Below are 24,867 nucleotides of genomic sequence, written 5' to 3' on the forward strand. Positions count from 1 at the left end.
AGGGTACGGTCTTTTTTTTTTTTTTAGTTTTATTCATTTCAAACGGGCCGGATCCGGCCTGGCCGTAGTTTGCCCACGGCTGGCCTAAGGTCACCAGGTTGGTGAGTTGAGAGGCAGGCCCCACCCCTGAGTGTTCTGATGTCCAACCCCCACAGTCCTCCATCTCACCTTTCAATCCCATCTGACTACCCCGCACCGTGGCTTGAAATGTCTGGGTCTTGTTCCTGCCTGGACCATCTCCGAAGTTCAAGGTGGTCAGCAAGCCCACCACGTGGGACCCATGCGACGTCCCTGTGGCTGTCGCGGTCGTAGGGCACAGGGTCAGCTGGCCGAAAGATCTCAAGAAGGAGACCCAGTCCTGTGTGCAAAAGGAAGGTGGGAGAGAGGTGAGAGCGCAGCAGCAAGAGCAGGCCTCCGCGGGGCAGATGAGCAGGAGGGGTACTCACCTGAGGGATGTCAGGGCTGCGCAGGCCAGTCCTGTGAGTGAGAAGGAAGCCGCCAAGGCCCAGGCCAGAGAGGCCAAGAAGCAGCAGGATCAAAGTGGCACAGACCAGAGGTGGGTGGTGGGCCAGACAGAGATGCAGGTTGTGCCCTGCCTGACAGCTGCCCATGGGGAGCAGAGGGGTCCGGGCCTCCACGGAAAACCTGCTGGAGGACAGGAAGGGAGAACTGGGCAAGAGCCTGCCAGGCAGAAGGCACTTACCCATTTTCCTCAAAGGGAAGCTAAAGCACCCAGGAGACCAGGGCCGCGCCCACCACCACGGACAGTGGCAGAGCCAGGACAAGAATCCAAGGCTCTGGACTCCAGGCGTTCACCGCCCTGCACCACTCAGCGAATGTTTGCTGCATTTAATTTCTGAAGCAATCAAGGCGGAAGTGGGGAGCAAACTGTGCTGGAAAAGGGAACCCGAAAAGGAGCATTCTTAAAAGTAGAAACTCAGGAAACAGCTGTTCTGGGCCTAGGGTTTGGCTGCGGAACAGCCAATAGCCCAAAGGAAGCGTCTGACGAAAAGAAACCCACTTTGAGGTCAAACCGCTCCGCTTGAATCCTCCCCTGCCCTTCCATGGCCACGTGAGAAAACTCAGTCCAACTCTGGGAGGTTAGCACATGTGCAATGGGAGTGCTAGCCCATGGAACCAGGGCTGAACGTGGCAGATAGAAGCGGTTTGCATAATACGTGGCCACGCAGGAGCTCAACAAATGTCCACTTCTTTTCTATTTTTTTCTGTGCCATATTTATCTTCAGGAAAGGTGAGGCAAGGCGGAAACGGAGGCGTGCGGACTCGAACACGGGAGTGGCGGGGCCACGGTCTGAAGCCCGGCCCCGCTTCCAAGCGGAGTGCTCGTTCCCAGGCGGGAAGCGACAGCCTGATGCCAAGGAACATCTGGAAAGGGGCGGAGGGGAGCAGCGCGCCGGGAAAGTGCAGGTGTCACCACGCTCAGCCCCGGCCCGGCCTCCCCTCCCGGCAGGTTTGCAAAGGGGGGGAAGCAGGAGGGGAGGGGGCAGAGCTGCGGGTCGGGGCCGCTGCTGCCCCGGGCCTCCCCTTCCCCAGCGCCCCTGCAGGAACTCTACACGCGCATCCCTGCCGGGTCCAGCAGCGCCGGGGCGCCCGCCGCCCGCTCTCACCGCTCGGAGCCGGCGGAGGCCCGCGCCCCCCGCGACGTCACGCGTGGAGCCGGGAAAGGGCGGGCTCCGCGCCCCGCCCCCACCAGCCCCCGCGGCGGGGATTCGCATGCGCAGAGCCCACGCGGCAGCCGCCTGGCCTCCAATCCGGCCAGGGCTGTACCAAGAGGAACGCCGGCGGAGGGGCGGAGGGGAGGAAGTGACCCCGCGGCCGGTGAGCGGCGGGAGAGAGCCAGGGCGCTAGTCCCGGACACATTGCGAGAATTGCAAACGCTCCCCCGCAGGGGCCGAGAAGGCGCCGCACCGGCGGGTCTGGCCGCCCGCGTTTTCCGGTGGTTCCGCCGCCCCCCCCTCCCCGCACAGTAGCACAGCCCAGCCGCGCCCAGGCTCGGGGTGAGGGCGCGGTCCGCCCGGGGTGCGGCCAGCCGGGACTCTGGACTTGCAGGCGGGCCAGGTCCCTTCCCTGCAGCCTGATCATGTTGACCGTCTCCATGTCAGGTCGGCCCTGGCTTTTAGGGACTCCTTAACGCAGAGGGTCCTACAGGCTGCGATAGACACCATCGCATTTCCGTTCTGCCCACGTTTCAGAGTTCTGCCTGCCGAGGTCCGTCCGTCCGACGTGAAATAACGGGACGCCGGGAGCAGGACCCTGTATGCAAACCCTGGTTCTGTTCGCCGCTGCATAAACCATGACCAGGCTCTGGTGGGGGCTGAGTTTATCCTGTTAAAGAGGGTCTTTCTGCTAGTGCATTCCTCCGTGGTTGGGTGGGAAGCTGAGACACAGTATGGGAACATGAGCCCAGGGTTCGCTGAGCACAAAACCGGCACCGGACAAACACTGTTGCAACAGAACCTGAGTATTCAACTCAGGCTTCCTTACGGCAGAGACCAGGCCATATCTGCACCACCACCTCCACACGTTTATCGTACAGAATCCTCTCATCTGTGGCCAGATGACACTTGGCAAGGGTGCCGAGGCCATTCTGGGGGGACAGTCTTATTCAACAAATGGTGTTGGGAAAACTGGACATCCATGTACAAAAGGACGAAGTTAAACCCCTACCTTTACAACATATACAAAAGGTAATTCAAAATTCATGGAAGAACTAGATGTAAGAGCTGAAACTATCAAACTTTTAGAAGCAAACGTAGGGGGAAACCTTTATGGCATTGGATTTGGCAATGATTTCTTGGATATGACACCAACAACACAGGCAACAAAAGGATAAACTGGATAAATTGCACTACATCAAAATTTAAAACTTCTGTGCATCCAAGGACACAACAGCCAATTGATGATTCTCTCTCATCATTGATGTTCTTCTCTCTCTTCCTCTCCCTTCCTCTCTGAATCAATAAAAAATAAAAAAAGAGTAAAGGTACATTACAAGCTCAACAAACTTCAAATAGTATAAACTCCAAGTAGGATAAATTCAGAGAGACCCACACTAACACATTATAAATAAACTGTCAAAACCCAAAACTAAACAGAAAACCTGGAAAGCAGCATAAGAGAAGTAACCTGTACAAGGGATTTTTCAATAAGAAAAATGCTAATATTGCATCAGAAGTCATGGTGGTCAGAAGTCAGTGGGGATAACATACTTAAGTGCAGAAAGAAAAATCTGTCAACCAAGAATTCTATATCTCACAAAATTGTCCAATAATAAAGGAGAAATTGAGACTCCCACATAAACAAAAGCTGAGAGAGTTTATTACTAGTAGACTTGCCCTATAAGAAATGCTAAAGGGAGTCCTTCAGGCTTAAGTAAAGGGGCACTTTTACTTAAAATTTATGAAGAAATGAAGACTACTTATAAAGGTAACTACATAGGTAAAATATAAAAGTATTGTATTTTAGGTTTTGTAACTCTTCTTTTTCCTATAGGATTTAAAAGACAAATGCATAAAACAATAATTGTAGATCTATCTTAATCAACACACAATGTATAAAGATATAATTTGTGACAATCTATATATATAAGAGGCTAGTATGCAAAGTGTCCCCTCAGGAGTTCCACTGGGAGACCGGAAGTTTGATTGCTCCCTATGATGTGCACTGACCACTAGGGGGTGGTGCCGAACGAAGGAAGGCCCTGGCCTGTAGCCAGAAGGCCCCTTTGCTCTGATCACTGGCCAGGCCTAGGGATCCTACCTGTGCACGAATTTCATGCACTGGGCCTCTAGTAACAATATAAGGGGAGAGACAGTGCTGTATAGGAACAGAGTTTTTGTGTAGTATTGAAGCCAAGTTGGTGTTAATTAAAAATAGGTTGTTATTATTTTGAGATGATAATTATAATTCTGAAGGAAATCAATCAGAAAATAATTATAAAATATACAGAAAAATGAAAAGGGAATCAAAATGGTACATTACTGCCCTAGCCAGTTTGACTCAGTGGATTAGAGCGTTGGCCCGTGGACTGAAGGGTCCAGGTTTGATTCTGATCCAGGGCACATACCTCGGTTGCAGGCTCAATCTCTTGTGTGGGAGGCAACCAATAGATGTGTCTCTCTCACATCTATGTTTCTCCCCCTCCACTCTCTCTAAAAATTAATGAAACAATATCCTCAGGTGAGGATTAACAAAATATTTTTTAAATGGTACATTACTAAAAAAATCAAACATTAAAACAATAATGGAGGAATGAGGATATGACAGACAGAAAAAAAGAACAAATAGCAGAAGTAAGTCCTTCTTTATCAGTAATTACTTCAAATGTAAATGGATTAAACTCTCCAATTAAAAGGCAGAGTTTGGTGAAATGGATTTTAAAAAGAAAACATCTATATGTTGTTCACAAGAGAATCATTTTAGATCCAAAGGCACGAGAGGTTGAAAGTAAAAGGATAGAAAAAAGATATTCTATGCAAATCATAACCAAAAGAGAAGAGGGGTGGTTATACTAATATCAGACAAAATAAACTTTTTTAAAAAATATATTTTATTGATTTTTTACAGAGAAGAAGGGAGAGGGACAGAGAGCTAGAAACATCGATGCGAGAGATCGATCAGCTGCCTCCTGCACGCCCCCCACTGGGGATGTGCCTGCAAGCAGGGTACATGCCCCTGACCGGAATCAAACCCGGGACCCCTGAGTCCGCAGGCCGACGCTCTATTCACTGAGCCAAACCGGTTCGGCAAAATAAACAATTTTTGAGTCAAAAATTGTTTGAGATACAAAGAAGGAATTATATATTGATGAAAGGGTCAATTCATCATGAAAATATTACATTTATAACACTATATAGGGTGTCCCAAAATTCACACAAGAAGTAATTTTGATAGAAAACACAGGTTTATAATTAAAAATTGTAAATTTTTTTATTGATTCTTAAAGTATACAGTATAGGGTTTTGTATGGAATAGCACATCGGGTAAATGGCCTCCACGGCTTTGCTGGCACATATGCAAAGCCGTGGTCTTCATTGGTCTTCGTTGTCCCTGCTCCTGGGCCATAATTGGTACTTGGTAATGCTTATCAAATTGAAGGGATTGAAATCAAAGGGCAACAGATATTAGAATCTGATTCAATAAACCAAGTAAAATTAGGCTTTTATTTTTTGTTGTTGTTAATGCTCATGCAAAATTCAAATCTTGCATGAATTTTGGGACACCCTATACATACCTAACTATAGAGCCCCAAAATATATGAAGCAAAGATGGAAAAATAAGTTGAAGGGAGGAAAAAACAGTTCCTTAATAATAGTTAGAAATTAGGTATATAAATGTTTAATCACTATGTTATAAGCCTGCAACTGATAATATTGTATGCCAACTCTAATTGAAAAATACATTTTTTTTGTTAATTCTCACCAAAGGATATTTTTTTCCATTGACTTTTTTAGAGAGAATGGAAGGGACAGACTGAAGGGGGGGGGGGGCGGGGGAGAGAGGAACATTGATGCGAGAGAGACACATCAATTGGTTGCCTCCTGCATGCGCCCCATAAGTTCCAGTCCTGGTCAGGGCACATACCTAGGTTGTGGGTTCAATTCCTGGTTGGGGCACATGCAGAAGACAACCAATCTCTCCCTCCCTCTCTCTCTCTCTCTCTCTCTCTCTCTCTCTCTCCCTCTCTCTCTCTCTCTCTCCCTCTCTCTCTCTCTCTCTCCCTTCCCCTCTCTCTAAAATCAATAAGCATATCCTCAGGTGAGGATTTGTATATAATGGAACTAGATAGAGGTAATGATTGCACAACATTCTAAATGTACTTAATGCCATTAAATTGTACTTTTTTAAATGGTTAAAATGGTAAATTGTATGTTATATGTAATTTACCACCATTTTTTTAATTAAATCTTTATTGTTCAGATTATTACATTTGTTCCTCTTTTTTCCCCCCATAACTCCCCTCCTCCCAGTTCCCGCCCCACCCTCCGCCCTCACTCCCCACCCACTGTCCTCATCCATAGGTGCACGATTGTTGTCCAGTCTCTTCCCGCATCTCCCACACCCCTTTCCCCCCCAAGAGTAGTCAGTCCATTCCCTTTCTATGTCCCTGATTCTATTATAATCATCAGTTCATTCTGTTCATCGGATTATTTATTCACTTGATTCTTAGATTCACTTGTTGATAGATGCATATTTGTTGTTCATAATTTGTATCTTTACCTTTTTCCTCCTCTTCCTCTTCTTAAAGGATACCTTTCAGCATTTCATATAATCCTGGTTTGGTGGTGATGAACTCCTTTAGCTTTTCCTTATCTGTGAAGCTCTTTATCTGACCTTCAATTCTGAATGATAGCTTTGCTGGATAAAGTAATCTTGGCTGTAGGTTGTTGGTATTCATCACTTTGAATATTTCTTGCCACTCCCTTCTGGCCTGCAAAGTTTCTGTTGAGAAATCAGCTGACAGTCGTATGGGTATTCCCTTGTAGGTAACTGAGTTTCTTTCTCTTGCTGTTTTTAAGATTCTCTCTTTATCTTTTGCTCTTGGCATTTTAATGATGATGTGTCTTGGTGTGGTCCTCTTTGGATTCCTTTTGTTTGGGGTTCTCCGCGCTTCTTGGACCTGTAAGTCCATTTCTTTCACCAGGTGGGGGAAGTTTTCTGTCATTATTTCTTCAAATAGGTTTTCAATATCTTGCTCTCTCTCATCTTCTGGCACCCCTATAATTCTGATGTTGGTATGCCTGAAGCTGTCCCAGAGGCTCCTTACACTATCCTCGCATTTTTGGATTCTTTTTTCATTTTGCTTTTCCGGTTGGGTGTTTTTTGCTTCCTCGCATTTCAAATCATTGACTTGATTCTTGCACTCCTCTGGTCTGCTGTCGGGAGTCTGTATAATATTCTTTATTTCAGTCAGTGTATGCTTAATTTCTAGTTGGTTCCCCAATATAACATCGAGGGTCTCATTAGTTTTCTTGTAGATCTCATTAAGTTTATCGGCGGCTTCTAAACAGTTCTTGAGAGACCTTAAAAGTGTGGTTCTGAACTCTAGATCTTCCATTGACTGTTTTGTCCTGTTTCTTTGTCTCCGCATTTTGTTATGCTTCCTTGGTGCACCCCCTAGTGGTCTTTGTTTGTGGTCTTATAGTTAAATCTTGATTGTTGTAGCTAATTCCAGGGAGTGTTTGACCTCCAGGCCAAGTGGCTATGAGAATCAGCTGTGTCAGCAGTGAGAGAACTTCTGTCCTCTAGGGAGGTGCTAATCTGGCGTTTGCCTGAGGCTATCCGGCAAATGCCTCTGTGCAGGGCTTGGGCGGGGCGGGTCGCACAGGATCAACAGGGTGGGCCGGAGAGAGCAGTTATGGCCGCTCTCAGTCCTGTCCCCAGGGGCTCTGCCTCTCTGAGTCCCAGCACCCGCTGCAAAGCTCGGAGAGAAAGCTGCACTCGCTCTGACCGAAGCCAGGCAGTCCCGCTTCTCCCGTTTGAGTCTGGGTCCCTAAAGACTCGCCTGTATCTGGAGCTCAGAGTCTGCGACTCCCTCCCGATTGAAAACGCCCACCAAGCCCTCCGCCGCCAGCCCGCTCCGCACACTCCACACCTCAGAATTTGACTTCAGCACTGCGCCTCCTCTGAGTGTCCGTATGCGTTTCTCTTTCCTCCTAGTTGTAGGACTTCCACTCAGCCAGCGTTCCAGTGGTTCTGGGTGATGTCCGTTCCGTCTTTTAGTTTCACTTTTGAAGTAGTTGTTCAAAGCAGCAAACTCCTGCGTTAACCTATGCCGCCATCTTGGTTCTCCCCCACCATTTTTGTTTTATTTTTTACCACAATTTAAAAAATGAGTTTATTACTTTTCCTTTTTTAAAATATATACATATATATATACACACACACACACACACACATATATATATATATATATATATATATATTATTGACTTTTACAGAGAGGAAGGGTGTGGGATAGAGTGTTAGAAACACTGATGAAAAAAAAAAAGAATAGAAACACTGATGAGAGAGAAACATCGATCAGCTGCCTCCTGCACACCCCCCCACTTGGGATGTGCCCGCAACCAAGGTACATGCCCTTGACCAGAATCGAACCTGGGACCCTTCAGTCCGCAGGCTGACGCTCTAGCCACTGAGCCAAACCGGTTAGGACTTACTTTTCCTTAATATATACTCCTGTTACTATATCTTCACCTCAGGTAACCGTATCACCATCCACCCAGTCTCCCAAGCAGGAATCCTTCGTCTCCTCTCCATGCCCGCCGCCTTTGGTTACCCCAGGCTCTCATCCTCTCTCATCAGGACTATTGCAGCTGTCTCCTAACCCTCCTCACCGCCTCCAGTTTCTCTTCCCTTCATCATCCGCGTTGCCTCCTGAGGGAGCCTCCTAAAAGGGTGCTCTCAGACTCTGCTGCTCTACTAAAGACTTCTGTTAACTTTGGGACAAAGTTCTAATTTCTGGTACATATTAGATCCCTACGACCTCGCCTCAATCCTCCTTTCCAGCATCATTTTTCACTCCAGCCACATAAATGTCTTTCAATTCTAGCTATTCCACACCACCATATTTTATTTTTTTAAATATATTTTTTATTGATTTCAGAGAAGAAGGGGGGGGGAGGAGAGAGAGAGAGAGAAAGAGAGAGAGAGAGAGAGAGAGAGAGAGAGAGAGATCAATGATGAGAGAGAATCATTGATCGGCTGCCTCCGGCACATCCCCTTTTGGGGATTGAACCCCCAACCTGGGCATGTGACCTCCTGGTTCATAGGTGGACCACTGAAGCCCGCCAGCTGGGCAACACTGCCATATTTTTAGGTAGAACTCTCCTCTCTTTGTGAAACACACTGACTGACTTCTACCTGTACACACTTTATCTTTCTTCAAGACCAACCTCAAAGGTCACAGCCTCTGTCTGTTTCCCCCACTCTCAGAATTGAACCTCCACCCCCATCATGTCTTTGCAGCACTCCATCCACTACAGTACAGAGCACCCTGCATTTTAACGTTCTTGTAGAAAGTCTATCGTCTTTGGATTGTGAATTCCTGAAAGGCAAAGACTGTGTCACATCCTCCTCATCTCTATAACCTCAACACTCAGCAAGGTGCCTGGCACGTGGTAGTCTCAACATGTTGGTGAGTTTCTTCTCCCATTCCCCTCAGCATCTGTTCTAAACCTCTGCCATTCTCTCTCAAATCCTTTACCCAACCTCTGAAACTTCCATCTGAACTGTCAGCAGATGACCCCACCAGAAAGAGTCCATCACCCATGAAATCCTTTAACTTTCTGCCCTTGCCACACACCCCTGCGCCCCACGGACACATTTCATACATATACATCCAAACTTTCCTCTTCTCGGCTGTTTACAGAGGAAGCTCTGTCCCTCCTCCAGCTCCCGGCCAGTTCTTTCACTGTGCGTCAGATGCCCTCTTATCGCCTCAGTGCTTCCTCAGTCATCCCTCTCTCCTTTCCCACCTGTATTCATTCAACAAATATTCACAGAGCAACTCTGTGCGCTTGGATGCTGGAGTTATAATGGAGAATGCGTTAGGTAATGTTCCATACCTCATAGAGCTTCCATTGTAATGAGAAATGTAGACAAGTAATTTTGCCATGGATATGGAGGAAATGAATACGAAGATGTAGGGAATAAGAGACAGGTCACTTTATTAATTTTTTTATCCCTCACCTAAGGAAATGTTTATTGAATTTTTTAGAAAGAGAGGAAGGGAGGAAAAGGAGAGAGAGAAAGAGAGAGAGAGAGAGAGAGAGAGAGAGAGAGAGAGAGAGAGAGATCAGTTGCCTCTCATATGGGCCGGGACTGGGGATTGAACCCACAGCGTTTTTGGTGTACAGGACAACACTCCCAACTAACTGAGCCACCTGCCCAGGATCAGGCCACTTAAATAAGGAGGTCAGAGAAGGTGTTTTTGTGATGGTGACCTTTGAGCACATGCCTGAAGATGCGAGTGAGTTTTCTGCATGACAGTGTAGAGCAGCGGTTCTCAACCTGTGGGTCGCAACCCCTTTGGGGGTCGAACGATCCTTTCACAGGGGTCGCCTAAGACCATCCTGCATATCAGATATTTACATTACTATTCATAACAGTAGCAACATTACATTTATGAAGTAGCAACGAAAATAATTTTATGGTTGGGTCACAACATGAGGAACTGTATTTAAAGGGCCAGAAGGTTGAGAACCACTGAAATAGAGGCTATAATTTTTTAAAAGATCAATGAAATTAAAAGTGGTTTTTTTGAAGACATACACACATTTGAAAATCCTTTAGACAGACTCATCAAAAAAAGAGAAAGAGTCCAAATAAATAAAATCAGAAATGAAATAAAAGTTACAACTGATACCACAGAAAAACAAAAAAATAAGAAATTATTCTATACTAAAGGCCCGGTGCACAAAATTTGTGCATGGGTAGGGTCCCTAGGCCTGACCAGCGATCAGGGCTGATCTGTGGGGTACTGGCAGGGTGATCAGGGGTTCCCTGCTGGCACCTGTCTTGGCTTGCCTGGGGCCTGTGGGCTGGGGCAGCTCCTGCACTGAGTATCTGCCCCCTGGTGGTCAGTACTGGTCACAGCAACTGGTTGTTTCACTGATCGTTCCACCGTTTGGTCAATTTGCTTTTATTATGGACTAGAGGCCCAGTGCACAAAAATTTGTGCACTGGCGGGGAGAAGGGGTTGGGAGGGTGTCCCCCAGCCCCACTTGTGCCCTCTCACAGTCTGGGACCCCTCGGGAGATAACCACCTGCTGGCTTAGCCCTGCTCCCTGGATGGCAGATGGCAGGCCCAATCCCTCGGTGCCTGCCCTGCCTCCCCAGGTCGCACACATGGCAGGGCCGATCCGGTGCTGGGGTGCCACTCCGGGTCACGCACATGGCAGGGCCGATCTGGGGGTTGGGGCACCGCCCTGGGTCGGGCCACACACGGGATGCCCGGGCGGTCTGGCCGATCGCTGCTGCCCCACCCGGCCACCCTGGGTTGGGTTGCACATGGACGCCCGCCACCCCGGGTCGCAGATAGCAGGCCCGGGTGGTGGTGGGGCAGGTGGGATGGCGCTGTCCCGCCCTGCCTGCAGTATGCAAATTAGCCGCCATATTTGTTGGCAGTTAATTTGCATATCACGCTGATTAGCCAATGGGAGGCATAGCGAAGGTATGGTCAATTATCATGTTTGTCTATTATTAGATAGGATATCCATATACCTGAATACATTAAACATGGATATAAAGTTAGTAGTCTTCCATCCTATATAATAAAGGTGTAATATGCAAATTGACCCTAACAGCAGAACCACTGGGAATGACTGTCACTATGACACGTACTGACCACTAGGGGGCAGATGCTCAATGCAGGAGCTGCACCCTGGTGATCAGTGCGCTCCCACAGGGGGAGCTCTGCTCAGCCACAAGCTAGGCTGATGGCTGCCAGCACAGCGGTAGTGGGGGGAGCCTCTCCCGTCTCCTCAGCAGCGCTAAGGATGTCCGACTGCAGCTTAGGCTTGCTCCCCGCTGGCAAGTGGACATCCCCCGAGGGCTCCCAGGCTGCCAGAGGGATGTCTGACTGCCATCTTAGGCCCGATCCCCCGGGGTGTAGGCCTAAGCCAGCAGGTGGTCATCCCCCAAGAGGTCCCAGACTGTGAGAGGGCACAGGGCAGGCTGAAGGAACCCCCCTCCCGAGTGTACAAATTTTTGTGCAACGGACCTCTAGTTTATAATAAATAACCACCACTGAATTTGTAATTGTTATGCTAGACAGTTATTTAACTCTTAGCAAGTATATTATACTAAACACTTTATGTAAATATTATGAAGTAGGGGTAACTTTTATTCATATCTCACACCAGAAGAAACTGAAGCATATGTTGCCTGAGGTCTCACAGTTGGCAAATGGTCTTTCTGACAGCAGGTCAGGCATTCAAATACTATACTATAAGGTTTCCTGTATTATCTCTATGAGTCTTTCATTCATTGCATAGTCTTTACATTTGGAATCTTCAGCGTAAAATTTACTTATCATGCACTCATGGCCTTAGGTGTCCATTTTCATTGAAAGTCAATTTATAGAAAATTAGTCTATAGGAGAAAATAAAGCTAGGCCATAGAGCACCTGTATGTGTTAAGAAGAGGTTTGGACTGTATTTTACACAGGGCCCAGTGCACAAATTCATGCACCTTGAAAGGAACTGTGGGCAGAGAGGCTGCAGTAGGCACAGGGGCCAGTCTCGGCCCCTCCCACCACGGCCCCCAATCCCCTGTCTGCCGGCAGCCCTGCTCCTGCTGCCACCGCTCCCACGCACTGATGGTGCCGGTCCCGCTCACACCTGCTGATGGTGCAGAGCGATTGGGGCCAGTGCCAGCAGTGGGTGCAAGGGGGGCTGGCACTGTCAGCTGGTGCAAGGGGCGGCTGCTGCCACAATCGCCCCACAGGAGCGGGGGGAGGTGGAGAGGCCCTCAGGGGCGATCAGGGCCAGCAGCTGCAGATTGCACCCACTGATGGCGCCAAGTGATTGGGACTGGCACTGGGCACAGGCAGTGGGTGCAAGTGGTGGCTCCAGGGCCAGCAGTGGGTGAGAGCCGGGCCGGCACTGGCAGCAGGTGCGAGTGCCGGGTGAGACCATGTTCCACAGGAGCTAATAATTTTCAGTAACCACCAGAGGCTCACCCCGATGACAGCGACCGACGCCCTGCCTTGCTCTGGCGCGCCCCCCACCCCCATCTGCTCCACCATCCCGCCACGGCCAACACCTGCCATGTTCCTCACACGCCACCTGTTGGTCAGCGCACGTCATAGCGACCGACTGTTCAGTTGTTCCACCATTCAGTCTATTTATTAGCCTTTTATTATATAGGATAATAAAAGCCTAATATGCAAATTGTCTCCTGGACTTGGAGTTCGACCGGGGGTGGGGCCAGCCAGTCAACTGCCTGAGGCCCCTCCCCCTGGTGAGCTCTGCCCCTGATCAGCACAGGGCAGGCTGGCCAACCTCCTGTGACCCCTCCCCCCCAACCAGCCCCAACCCCCGAAAAAAAAAATGAAGAGGAAGGAATACTTGGTGTTTACATTTGTAGGGAAGCAGGCCTGCATCACCTTCTAGGCCAGCGGTTCTCAACCTGTGGGTCGCGACCCCTTTGGGGGCCGAACAACCCTTTCACAGGGGTCACTTAAGATCATCGGAAAACACATATGTAATTACATATTGTTTTTGTGATTAATCATTATGCTTTAATTATGTTCAATTTGTAACAATGAAAATACATCCTGCATATCAGATATTTACATTACGATCCATAACAGTAGCAAAATTACAGTTATGAAGTAGCAACGAAAATAATTTTATGGTTGGGGGTCACCACAGCATGAGGAACTGTATTAAAGGGTCGCGGCATTAGGAAGGTTGAGACCCACTGATCTAGACTCACTCCACATACTCTCAGAACTCACAAAGCTCTCAGAGACCATGGGACCTGGGATACAAAACCCTTCTGTTTTCTCCTCAGGAGCAGCAGGCCTAGAAGCATTTTCCCCTTGCCTTTCTCTGCCTGGCCCAAGTCCCAGCTCCCAGTATGAAGCCCATACCTGAGGCAGCTCCACTTACTGCTCCTCCAGCGCCAGCTTCAAGTCAGAGGCAGCGCAGTGCTGAGAAGCCAGAAGTCCCCCAGATTCCTCTGTGATCAGGCCAGCTTCATTAAAATAAACTTTGATCCCTGAGGATTTGTTTCTGAAGGTGCTGTTGTGTACTTATCACAGTTCCCATGGCTACAGGCTCACAGTGAGAGGGAAATGGGTATACATCAGCAGCATCCTGCAATAGGACTTTGACCTTGTAGACAAACATGCAGCAGGCAACCTTGCGAATGACACAGCATGAATAGCATTTAGAGTTCAGAATGACTTAAGTAGCAAAGAACGTTAAATAAAACATTACATGTGAGAATGTGTTCTAATCCTTGGTTCCGTTTAGGTACTTAACAGGTAACCATTCATCACAGTATTAACCTTTTCATCTAATAGGGAAATCATCCAACCAAAAGGTTGCAAACTGGCAGCTCTCAGGCCAAATCAAACCTGTGGGCCTCTTTTATATCATTTCAGAGTGTTTAAAACTTGTTTGGAGTCAACTTTAAAAAATAAGTATCTTTCAGTGAAAAAAAAAAAAAATCCAATTTCCAGCGTCAATGCCCTCCCATAAAAGGCTACCCAGAACACAGCAGTAATTGAGCCAAGTTGGGCTTATTGACTCCTTGCAGTAAAGGTGACCACACATTATGGGAAACTGTGGGGCATCTCAGTAAGAGCATGTTGTAAATGACTTCTTGCCCAGCCGGCATGGCTCAGTGTTTGAGTGCCCACCTATGAACCAGGAGGTCATGCTTCGATTCCCGGTCAGAGTACATGCCCGGGTAGTGGGCTCAATCCTCAGTGGGGGTATGTGCAGAAGGCAGCCAATCTATGATTCCCTCTCATCACTGATGTTTCTATCTCTTTCCCCCTCTCCTTTCCTCTCTTAAATCAATAAAAATATGTTTTAAATAAAAAAATGACTTCTTACAGGACTTGAGCTTGTGTTAGGTTTCTGGGAAGGATTCAAGAAAAGGAGCTTTGCTCTGGTTTTGATGTGAGGAAGTCAGGATAGTTCTATGATGTAATATCTTAGAAATATTTATCTAAAAGTGGAAAGGAAGGAGCAAGACTAAAGCTACAATTGATAAAGAAGCAGAAGTGATTTAAGTTACCAGGATGGGGGCAGTTGGTCATTTCTGTTGTTTGGATAATGCTCTTTTGTCTGTGTTCAGACATGATGACAGAGTGGTCTTATTTTTATCTTGATCCCTCACAGTCATAGAGTAGCCTTGTCTCTGTGATGTTGTTGTTCTGCAAAAATGTGTTCATCAAAAGAAAAAATAGTCTAGCTGCAAGTGTCGTACCAGTTCCTATCAACACCAAGGCCTCGATGACAGCAGCCGGCCAGCTCTGGCTGTCAGGGGCTGCTTTCTCTTTCTCAGTCTCTCCCCTTGGCTAAGGGCAGAAGGAGTCAGCCCTCGGACTTTAGTGAAGCTCTTCACCATTGCCAAGATTTTGCTCATCAGGAGATTGTCAAGAGAATATCTATAGTTAGACTAAGGTTAGTCTCTCCTTCTTCTTTTGTTGCAGGATTGTTAACAGTGAACTGGCCCCAGATGGTAGACCCCCATCCTTGAGTTTCAGCTAAGAAAGAATTCAGAGCCAAGACTTAAATACAAGCAAAAGTTTATTTAGAAAGGCACAGAGGTAGAAGAAACCAGTTACAGAGGCAAAAGAAAGGGGAGAAAGGAGGAGGAAAGACATGAGAGGGAGGAGAGAGAGAGAGGATGGAGAGAATTCGAGCTGAGTCCTTGGTCTTGGTCTGGAGGTCTCAGGGAGGATCTCAATAGAAATTCATCCGATTTCCAGGTGTGTCCTTTCAGAGGACATTCATCATTGCAGCTGGTCTTCATGTCGGCCAGGGCCTTGCTGCTTTCCTGGGTCTGGAGTTGAAACACAACTGGGGCCTGGATGTCATCTCTAGTTAGACCAAAAGTCTGCCTCTGTGGCCAACAGACCCGAGGCTTTGTTCCTAAGATAATTTGATGCAGGTCAGAACCTCATTGTCCTGAGGGCTTAATGCTTAAGGGAGTGGTCGTGCAAGAGGAGTCAGATGAAGCTTTTCTCTGACCCTCTTGTTCCTCCTCTGAGGGGGCCTACTATACGACTAGCTACACGCCCGGGAAGGAAAGGTCAGAGGAAGGTCTGAACTGCATAATTAGTGATATGAAAGGCCAGGGGGTCTAAACCCCATGACCAGGGATATGCTAGGGGAGGAAAGGTCACCCTGGGGCCACGAATTCCTAATCATGACCTTTACCTTATAATTGTCCATTGCTAGGCATCTGGGCTTTCCGCCCTGGGTGGCCTTCTGTACCTGGCCTGTGGTTCCTACTCTGCTCATGACTAACTGCCTACTTTTTAAGACTCTGAACAGAGTACATCAGCCAATTGTATCACAGGAAATTACCAGAAACAAAATAGCTATTAATCCTTATAATAGGCCCTGCAGACAGGGGCTTGATAACCAAACCCAGGCAATGAAATGAAGACATGTCCCCAAGTCCAGCGTGGTTTTCTCAGAGGTCCACATGACTTTTCCTTTTAGCATCGTCACTCGACCTGTAGTATTTATATAGGAGCAGCAAATAGTTATTGCTAAAGCATCAATTTCCCCTTGGTTAATGAATTTACATTTGAATTGGTTGTTGAGCTTCTGAGTAGAAATTGTGTCATTTATGATGTCTGCTGGGATTAGAGACAAGTTTTGGATCACCTTTTCCGGTAAATTATCCCTACTCTAGGAAGTGTAGCTCACACAGCATGTGTGATGAGAGTAGGTCGTCCTTCCTGGGAGCGTTCCTGCCATAGCCTGTGCTTGTCTCATTTTGGAGACTTCTGGCTATCGTTCTCTAGAAAGCGTGATCCAGTGGAGAGGTGGCAGTTTAAAACACCTGAGAGGCTCTAACAATTACCCAAACATGCGGGATAAGTGAGTGTGCAGCAGGCAGGTGAAGCCTGATGTCTGTATAAGAAGTAGGAATTAGACAGACATTGCATTGGGAGTGTAAATCTTGTTTACCACAATAGCAGTAGCCACTTTTTAGATTCTTGAGGTAGACAAATTTTTTTAAAAATGTATTTTATTGATTTTTTATAGAGAGGAAGGGAGAGGGATAGAGGGTTAGAAACATTGATGAGAGAGAAACATCGATCAGCTGCCTCCTACACACCCCCTATTGGGGATGTGCCCGCAACCAAGGTACATGCCCTTGACCGGAATTGAACCTGGGACCCTTCAGTCTGCAGGCAGACGCTCTATCCACTGAGCCAAACTGGTTAAGGCAGTAGACAAATTTCTTAAGTGGAATTACATAATCCCTGCAAGTAGATTGGAGTTGTCTGGAAGAGAATAAACTGACCATTGTAGCGAGGACAGCCCCAACATGAGCTCCCACTCCTAATGACTTCGGTTTGATCTCAGCAGAAGCATTTAGTTCAGGTCCAATTTTTATAGGACCAAACGTTGGAACTAATTATATAAGGAAAATTTAAGACCATAAAGGATTGGTAGATGAAAATTTACCTTCTGAAGTATTGCAGCTATTGCGTTTTGTCAGCAAGATTAGGGGGGTGGCAACAGGTCCAGCAATGAGTTAAATTCAGAGCAGTAGCTCAGAGGTGAGAAATAAGCACTAGGGCTTTTTCCCACCTCAAGTAGCAAAAGGAGACCACAGGAAGTAAAAAATAAAAATAAAAATAACAGGATGAAATAGGAAAAATCATATTAAGAAAACTTTTAGTCAGAGAGCAGACCCCCCACCTCTAAGATGGCGCCAGTCATGCCATTGAAGAAGAAACTCAAATAGGGGAGCTGCCAAGCTGGATGTTGACGTGGGATTTCACCGCTAAAGGCATCGCTGGAGGTTTCAGGGAGGTCACTACCGGTATTCACAAGTATGTCAACGTGAAGGAAGCGTTGCTGGGGTTTCTATGGTGCTGGCAGCTTGCATGCTTTTTTGACGACTGCTCTTATAAGGAACTTAAACATGAGTATCGAGGCAAGTACCACTGAAGAGGGCCCAGTGTGGACTCCACATTCCTGACCATGACCTTTGCCCAGCACCTCTGAATGCGTTCATCTCATAATTATTAACACTTAATAAAAAATGACTGGTAAAAAAAAGAAAACTTTTAGTCAGTCTAAGAGGGTATTAAAGACAATAATAGGCAAGATTACTAGGAGGACAAAGGGTGTGGAAAGGAATATGAAGAACCAAATTATTCATCTTGCTCTGTTGTCTTCCGTAGAAACTGCTCATGTGTGCAGTTAGCATCTTGTCCCATTGTCTTGGGCAGAAGCTGCTCACAGTCAGAAGCTTCTGGAGACTTGCTAAGAATCCTCAGTTCGAGGTTACCCCAATGGACGGAGCTCAGTGCTCAGGAGGAAGTGAGGTACTGTGTCTTTATTTAGAAAACACGAATCAAGGATCAACAAGTTGGAGTTCTATTGTTGTGTCAATTATCTGTTAAAGGTCCTTTTTGTAAATGCTCAAGGGCATTTTTTTTCTGGTTCTTTCCCAGAAGACCAAATCTCCGTGTTTCTGATCATGCAGATGCTTAGGTGCTTGACTGGGAAATGCAGCTTGTACTTACAGTGATAACCTGGAGGTATTACGTGAGTCCCTGCAGAAATTAGTCATATAAGTTCATTATGGTGCTAATCTACAATTGGAAATGATTCCCCAATGCGTGGGCAGCTAACTCAGAAGGAGATAACTTGTGGGTCCTATGGGGAACTGGTCTTATTGTATCAAAGTCAATGGTGAAACTGGGTTTCTGAGAGTTTAGATAATTATGATTTTTCTAATTCCTTTAGTTCTCTTTATTTTTGCTGAAGATAATAGATGATAGGGACAGTGTATTTTCCAGGTAAAAGGTAAAGCTATACAGAATTTTAAAAATAATAGTACTAATACAGTATGTGTCTTCATTACTAGAGAGATGAATTGAGAACACTCCCCACCACAATGGCAATTTTAAAATCAAGTAATTTCTTCTCTACTAGTACATCCATAGCTCTAGCAAGAGAAAGCCTCAACCCATTCGGAGGATAAGCAGCAATAATTAGATCATAGTTATAGCTCATTTGGAGGTGTTTACAGGGCCTCAAGGCTTTGGTTCCTTTCCACGTCCTACCTTTCTAGTCTTGCCAGGAATATGTCATTGGCAGGTAGAGCATGCATTGCAAACATGCTCAGCAATAACCTTAACATTATCTCTATCAATGTTGGTTCAACGTTGTCTATTTATTTCTGTTCTCTTTCTCTTGGATTTTAAAAACTTTTAATTTTGAAATAATAATAGATTCACAAGAAGTTGCAAAAATAGTATGGAAAGGGTACCATGTATCCAGTTTCTCCCAATGGTTACACCCTATATAAGAAAAGGCTAATATGCAAATTGACCAAACAGCAGAACTACCGGTCATTATGATGCCCACTGACCACCAGGGGCCAGATGCTCAACACAGGAGCTGCCCCCTGGTGGTCAGTGCACTCCCACAGGGGGAGCACTGCTCAGCCAGAAGCCGGGCTCACAGCTGGCAAGCACAGCGGTGGTGGCAAGAGCTTCTCCTGCCTCTGCGGCAGCGCTAAGGACACCCAACTGACGGCTTAGGCCTGCTCCCCACGGGCTCCCAAACTGCAAGAGGACGCAGGACGCAGGCTGGACTGAGGGATCCCTCCCCCACCCCCAAGTGCGTGAAATTTCGTGCACCAGGCCTCTAGTCTTACAATAACTATAGTACAATATCAAAGTCAGGAAAACATGGTACAAACCACAGACTTTATTCAGATTTCACTAGTTTTACAAGCATTCATTTGTACCTGTGTGAATATGCAGTTCTATGCACACACAGAATTTTATCGCATGCAGATTTATTAACTGCTATTATAATTTCACCACCACAAAGATTCCCTGTGTTATGTCTTTATTTTCACACCTATCCCCTTTCCCTACCCTACTCCTGCCTTAACCTTTGGCAATCACTAGTCTGTTCTCCTCAATAATTTTGTAATTTCTAGATTGTTGTATAAATGGAATTGTGAGGTTGGCTATCCCCCGCCCCCCCTCAATATAACTCCCTGAGTGGAACTCCCTAAGCTATTGCATGTATTAATAGTTTGTTCCGTTTTATTGCCAAGTAGTATGGTAACCAATAGCTCAGAAGCCTAACAGGAGGTGCTGAGACAACCCGCAAATGAACAATAGCAGAAAGCTGTCACCTGTTCTCAAACCGGAGGAACAAAGGGTTAGTGTTAGCAGTTCCTGCAGCAAAGATCACCTGTAGAAGCTGGAATCGTGGCTGGCCTCTGTGGTGCAAGCTGGACCCATGTGAGAGCTACAGCCATGGGGGATGCTACCTAAACTAAGCTGGGAATGGGAGTGGGAGCGGAGGAGGGTGCTGTTGAGAAATATCCTGGCTTCTCCCCTCCCCCCTCTTTCCATTCTTCCTCCGCTGTCTCCCACTGGCTGAGTCCAGGGGAAGTCAGCTGATATAGCTGTCTGAGATGCGTAGTCTGCAGCTGACACAAAACCGAACACATCAGGGGACAATAAGGAGTGGATCTGAGGCAAACAGGTGCAGGACCTACACAGTAGCATGTGTGAGTGTTCAATTTTATAAGAAAATTCCAACTGTTTTTCTAAGTGGAAAAGGTTCCAATGCATTTCAAAGTCATGGACTAACCTAAAAGCATAAACCTACTATCAGCATAAACATTTGTTTTATATATTTTTTTCAGCTGGCAGGTCCAGGTGAAGGTAATTAATTTACCATCTGAGCTGATTTAATTTCTAGGACAACTTATAAGGATAAATCCGAGATTGTGATGAAATAGTCTGCTCGGGCCCAGCCGGTTTGGCTCAGCAGTTGAGCGCCGACCTATGAACCAGGAGGTCACAGTTCAATTCCCGGTCAGGACACATGCCAGGTTGTGGGCTTAATTCCTGGTGGGGGTGTGTGCAGGAGGCAGTCGATCAATGATTCTCTCTCATCATTGATATTGATGTTTCTCTCTCTCTCTCCCTCTCCCTTCCTCTCTGAAATCAATAAAAATATATTAAAAAAAAAAAAAGAACTGGTGATGCTCATGACAAGATATGAGGAAGTTAAAGCTCTTTGTTAGCAATACACATGACTAAATCAGGGATCTACTAGGGCAGTGGTCTGCAAACTGCAGCTCGTGAGCCACATGCGGCTCTCTGGCCCCTTGAGTGTGGCTCTTTCACAAAATACCATGTGCGGGCGCGCATGTACAGTGCGATTGAAACTTCATGGCCCATGCGCAGAAGTCAGTATTTTGTGGAAGAGCCACACTCAAGGAGCCAAAGAGCCTCATGTGGCTCGCAAGCCGCAGTTTGCCGACCACTGTACTAGGGTATGTAGAGGATCCATGCAGAATTTGATAGTTCCCTGAAGGAGGAAAAGAACCATAGGCTCCCCCTTGTGCCAGATTTATGGGGTTGCTTGATCAACAGTGATGTATAAAAGGAAAACAACAATATTCTATAGGCAGGTATGCCACCAATCAAGAAGTACTGAGTATTTTAGAATAGAAGACTAGAAGAGCCTTTAGAACGGAGGGTAGGATGGGAGAACCATTACAGTTAGTAGAGACCCTAAAAATAAATCAAGGGAAAGTTTCACACATTCTGCTGTTGTCGCTACGGCTCTTAGATGAGGTAGATATGCCTTGGCTACTGGACCTAATGAAAGACTGAAATAATGAGTAGCCTCTGGTGATGCCCCTGTAATTAACCAGACCCCTAGAGCTCGTTCAGACTTTTCATGAACAAAAAGAGAAAGGGGCTTGTGAATAGAAAATCCTGGAAACAAATATTTGTGTAGATAATTATCATACCAGTCTTTGGCTTAAATATAATTTTTTTTAACTTGAAAAGTATATGATAATTGACAGGTATTTATATTAACATACTTTACTCATCTATACTAATAAAAGGGTAATATGCTAATTAGACCAGACGTCTTCTGGACATCCATCTGGACGTCCTTCCAGACAAAGCTACAGTGGCAGAGGCCAAGGCAGAGGCGGTTAGGGGCAACCAGGCCAGCAGGGAAGGGCAGTTGGGGTGACCAGGCCGGCAGGGGAGGGCAGTTAGGGGTGATCAGGCAGGCAGGGGAGGGCAGTTAGGGGCAATCAGGCAGGCAGGGGAGGGCAGTTAGGGGTGATCAGGCAGGCAGGCAGGTGAGCAGTTAGGAGCCAGTGGTCCCAGATTGCAAGAGGGTGCAGGCCGGGGTAAGGAACCCCCTCCTCCCTCCCCCTGTGCACAAATATTGTGCACCAGGCCTCTAGTGTGTAAATAACATAGGAAGATAAACTCTCCTTTTGATTTATTAAGGTTTTTTTTTTAAATATGAGTTTAGCAGACAAAAGAACTCTCATAATGATTTTGAATTAATTAATGTTTGGAGAATTGCAAATCAATCTAATTATTCCTACTGCTTTTTGTTTTATAGAGTACAGGAGCAGAACTTTGTGTTATCTAGTGGGCATTTTAAGAAACCCAAAGATAATTTAGGAATCAAAAAATGTCCTGCCCTAGCCAGTTTTTCTCAGTGGTTAGAGCATCAGCCCTCAGACAGAAGGGTCATGGGTTCCATTCTGGTCAAGGGCGCATACCTCAGTTTCCGGCTCAATCCCAGCCAGGTCCTGGCTCTTGCGGGAGCAGCCAGGCAATGTGTCTCTCACATAGGTGTCTCTCTGTGTCTCTCCCCCTCCCTTCTACGCTCTCTCTCAAAAAAAAAAAAAAAATCAATGGAAAAAAATATCCTCAGGTGAGGATTAACAGAAAAATAAAAGTCCCATTGGTTTTATTTTTATTTATTTTTTAATTCCTCACCTCAGGATATTTTTCCACTGATTTGAGAGAGAATGGAAGAGAGAGAGAAAGACAGAGAGAAATATCGATGTGAGAGAAACAGATTGATTGGCTGCCTCCTGCATGGGCCGGGGAGGAGCCTGCAACCAAGGCCTGTGCCCTTGACTGTAACTAAACCCGGGACCTTCAGTCTGCAGGCCGATGCTCTGTCCCCTGAGCCAAACGGCGAGGGCCCATTGGTTTTGTCTAAATTGGGGGGCTGAATTTAGGAAAAAGCAAAATCCAGAATAGTTGTAGAGAAAAATATATAAATATTTAAGAAAAAAATATGATACATCTAAAGGAATCCTGATTCAAAAGAATATATACATCCCTATGTTCATTGCAGCATTATTTACAATAGCCATGATCTGGAAACAAGCCAAATGCTCATCAGTAGATGAGTGAATAAAAAAGCTGTGGTACATTTACACAGTGGAATACTACTCAGCCATAAAAAAGGAAAACTTAACTTTTGCGACAGCATGGATGAACCTGGAGAGTATTATGCCAAGTGAAATAAAGCCAATCAAAGAAAGACAAATACCATATGATTTCACTCGTATGTAGAACCTAATGAACAAAATAAACAAATAAAATTGAAACAATTTCAGAGATACAGAACACAGACTGGCAGATGCTAGAAGAGAGGGGGTTTGGGGGGCTGGGTGGAAAAAGTGAAGGTATTAAGCAGAAAAACCTCATAGACACAACAAGAGGGAAAGGGGATGGGGAGGTAGGAGAGGGTAAAGGGGAGATAACTGGTGATAGGAGAGGTGACTGGGGATGGTGAACACTCAATACAATATACAGATGAAGCATTATAGAATTGTACAACTGAAACTGATAGAATTTTATTAACCAATATCACCCCAAAAAATTCAATAAAAATTTAAAAATATATTTATTGGCAATGTTGTAATAACACGTAGCAATGAACAATGTTCACTAGGTACTTAACTTTTTTCAAAAATGATTTAAGAGTACGTCAAAAAACACTAATGTGGGGAAGCACAGGACTTGGCTCGAAGGTCTGTACGGAGGATTCTCTGAAAGGTCGGAGGCCTCTGGGGGACCTTGCCAAAGGCAGCAGCCCCTGCCTTGACTTTTCCAAGCAAGTCTGACCTCCGGGTGTTCTACTAGAATCTTTACGTTTAGACCTCAAAATGTCCTTGTTTGAAAGACACTACAGATGCAGGTGCTTTCTCAAGGATGCTTACCCTGCTGATTGTATCTAGAGGTTAATTTTAGTTCAAGCTGTTGTGACAATAAAAGCCTAAGGAGGCAGGCGAACAGGGCCATTTGCTCCTAAAGCAAGCAGCCCCTTAGCCCTCTCTTTCACAGAAATGTGTGTCAGAGTAATTCATCCATCATTCAGGGTCTGCCGGTCAGTCCCGGCACACTAAGAGTTGCCCTGGCCAGTATGGCTCAGTTGGTTGGGGGTTGTCTTATACACTAATGGGTTGCTGGTTCGATTCCCAGTCAGATCACATGCCCAGGTTGTGGGCTCGATCCCCAGTTGGGGGCCTGCAAGAGGCAGTCAATAGATGTTTCTCTCCCGTCCTCTCTCTCTAAAAATCAACAAAATATTAAAAATATATATTTATCTAGACATAAAATAATCATTTTACAGGGGGAAAAAAGGCCCAAATTCTAATTTTCCTCCTTTTATATATTATTCATGTAACATTTTTCAATGAATTATTATTATGTACACATATATATACTGGTATGTTTAGGCATACATGGATACATAAATAAACAAATAGGTAATAAATTGAATGCTTTAAAACATAACCCCCTGGCCAGTGTGGCTCAGATGGTTGGAGCATTGTCCCATACACCAAAATGTTGCAGGTTTGATTCCCAGTGAGGGCATATACCCGGATTGTGGGTTCGATCCCCAGTCAGGGCACATGTGGGAGTCAACTGATCGATGTTTCTTTCTCACATCGGTGTTTCTGTCTCTCCTCTGTCCCCCTCTCCCTCTCTTTCACTCTCTAAAATCAATGGGGAAAATATCCTCCAGTGAGGAATAACTCCCCCCCCCCAAAATAAATAACTCTCTTAACAAATACATAGAAATTATAACCATAATTTTGTATACATATTCTTATTTTGTACTGTACCTCTGTAAATTATTATACCTAGTGTAGTCCAACATTTATATTCATTATCATATTTAACCAAAGTAACTTTTTTCCCAGAATCAAGGGAAAACTAGAGGACAGAAAATCAAGAATTGTTTAGTGCCGAAACCGGTTTGGCTCAGTGGATAGAGCGTCGGCCTGTGGACTGAAAGGTTCCAGGTTCGATTCCAG

The 24,867-nt window shown here is 45.9% G+C and overlaps 1 protein-coding gene across 6 annotated transcripts in view; it reads right to left on the reverse strand.

The window, feature by feature from the left end:
• Positions 1-24,867, reverse strand: part of TMEM219 (transmembrane protein 219) — a 44,806-nt gene that overhangs the window by 12,631 nt on the left and 7,308 nt on the right. The window contains exons 1-3 of one of the 6 annotated variants that reach the window (XM_081089553.1): positions 1,629-1,696; positions 447-645; positions 169-358 (exon numbers count right to left, since the gene is read on the reverse strand). In XM_081089553.1, the coding sequence (XP_080945679.1) occupies positions 169-358; positions 447-611 (355 nt within the window). In that variant the 5' untranslated portion in view covers positions 612-645; positions 1,629-1,696. Of the gene's footprint in view, positions 1-168; positions 359-446; positions 834-1,021; positions 1,697-24,867 lie in introns of those variants that run through there. The other 5 variants (XM_081089552.1, XM_081089555.1, XM_081089554.1 and 2 more) reach the window with 5 other exon arrangements.

This window comes from Myotis nattereri, assembly GCF_964212035.1.
Source record: "Myotis nattereri genome assembly, chromosome: 4".
In the NCBI taxonomy this organism is placed as follows: Eukaryota; Metazoa; Chordata; class Mammalia; order Chiroptera; family Vespertilionidae; genus Myotis; species Myotis nattereri.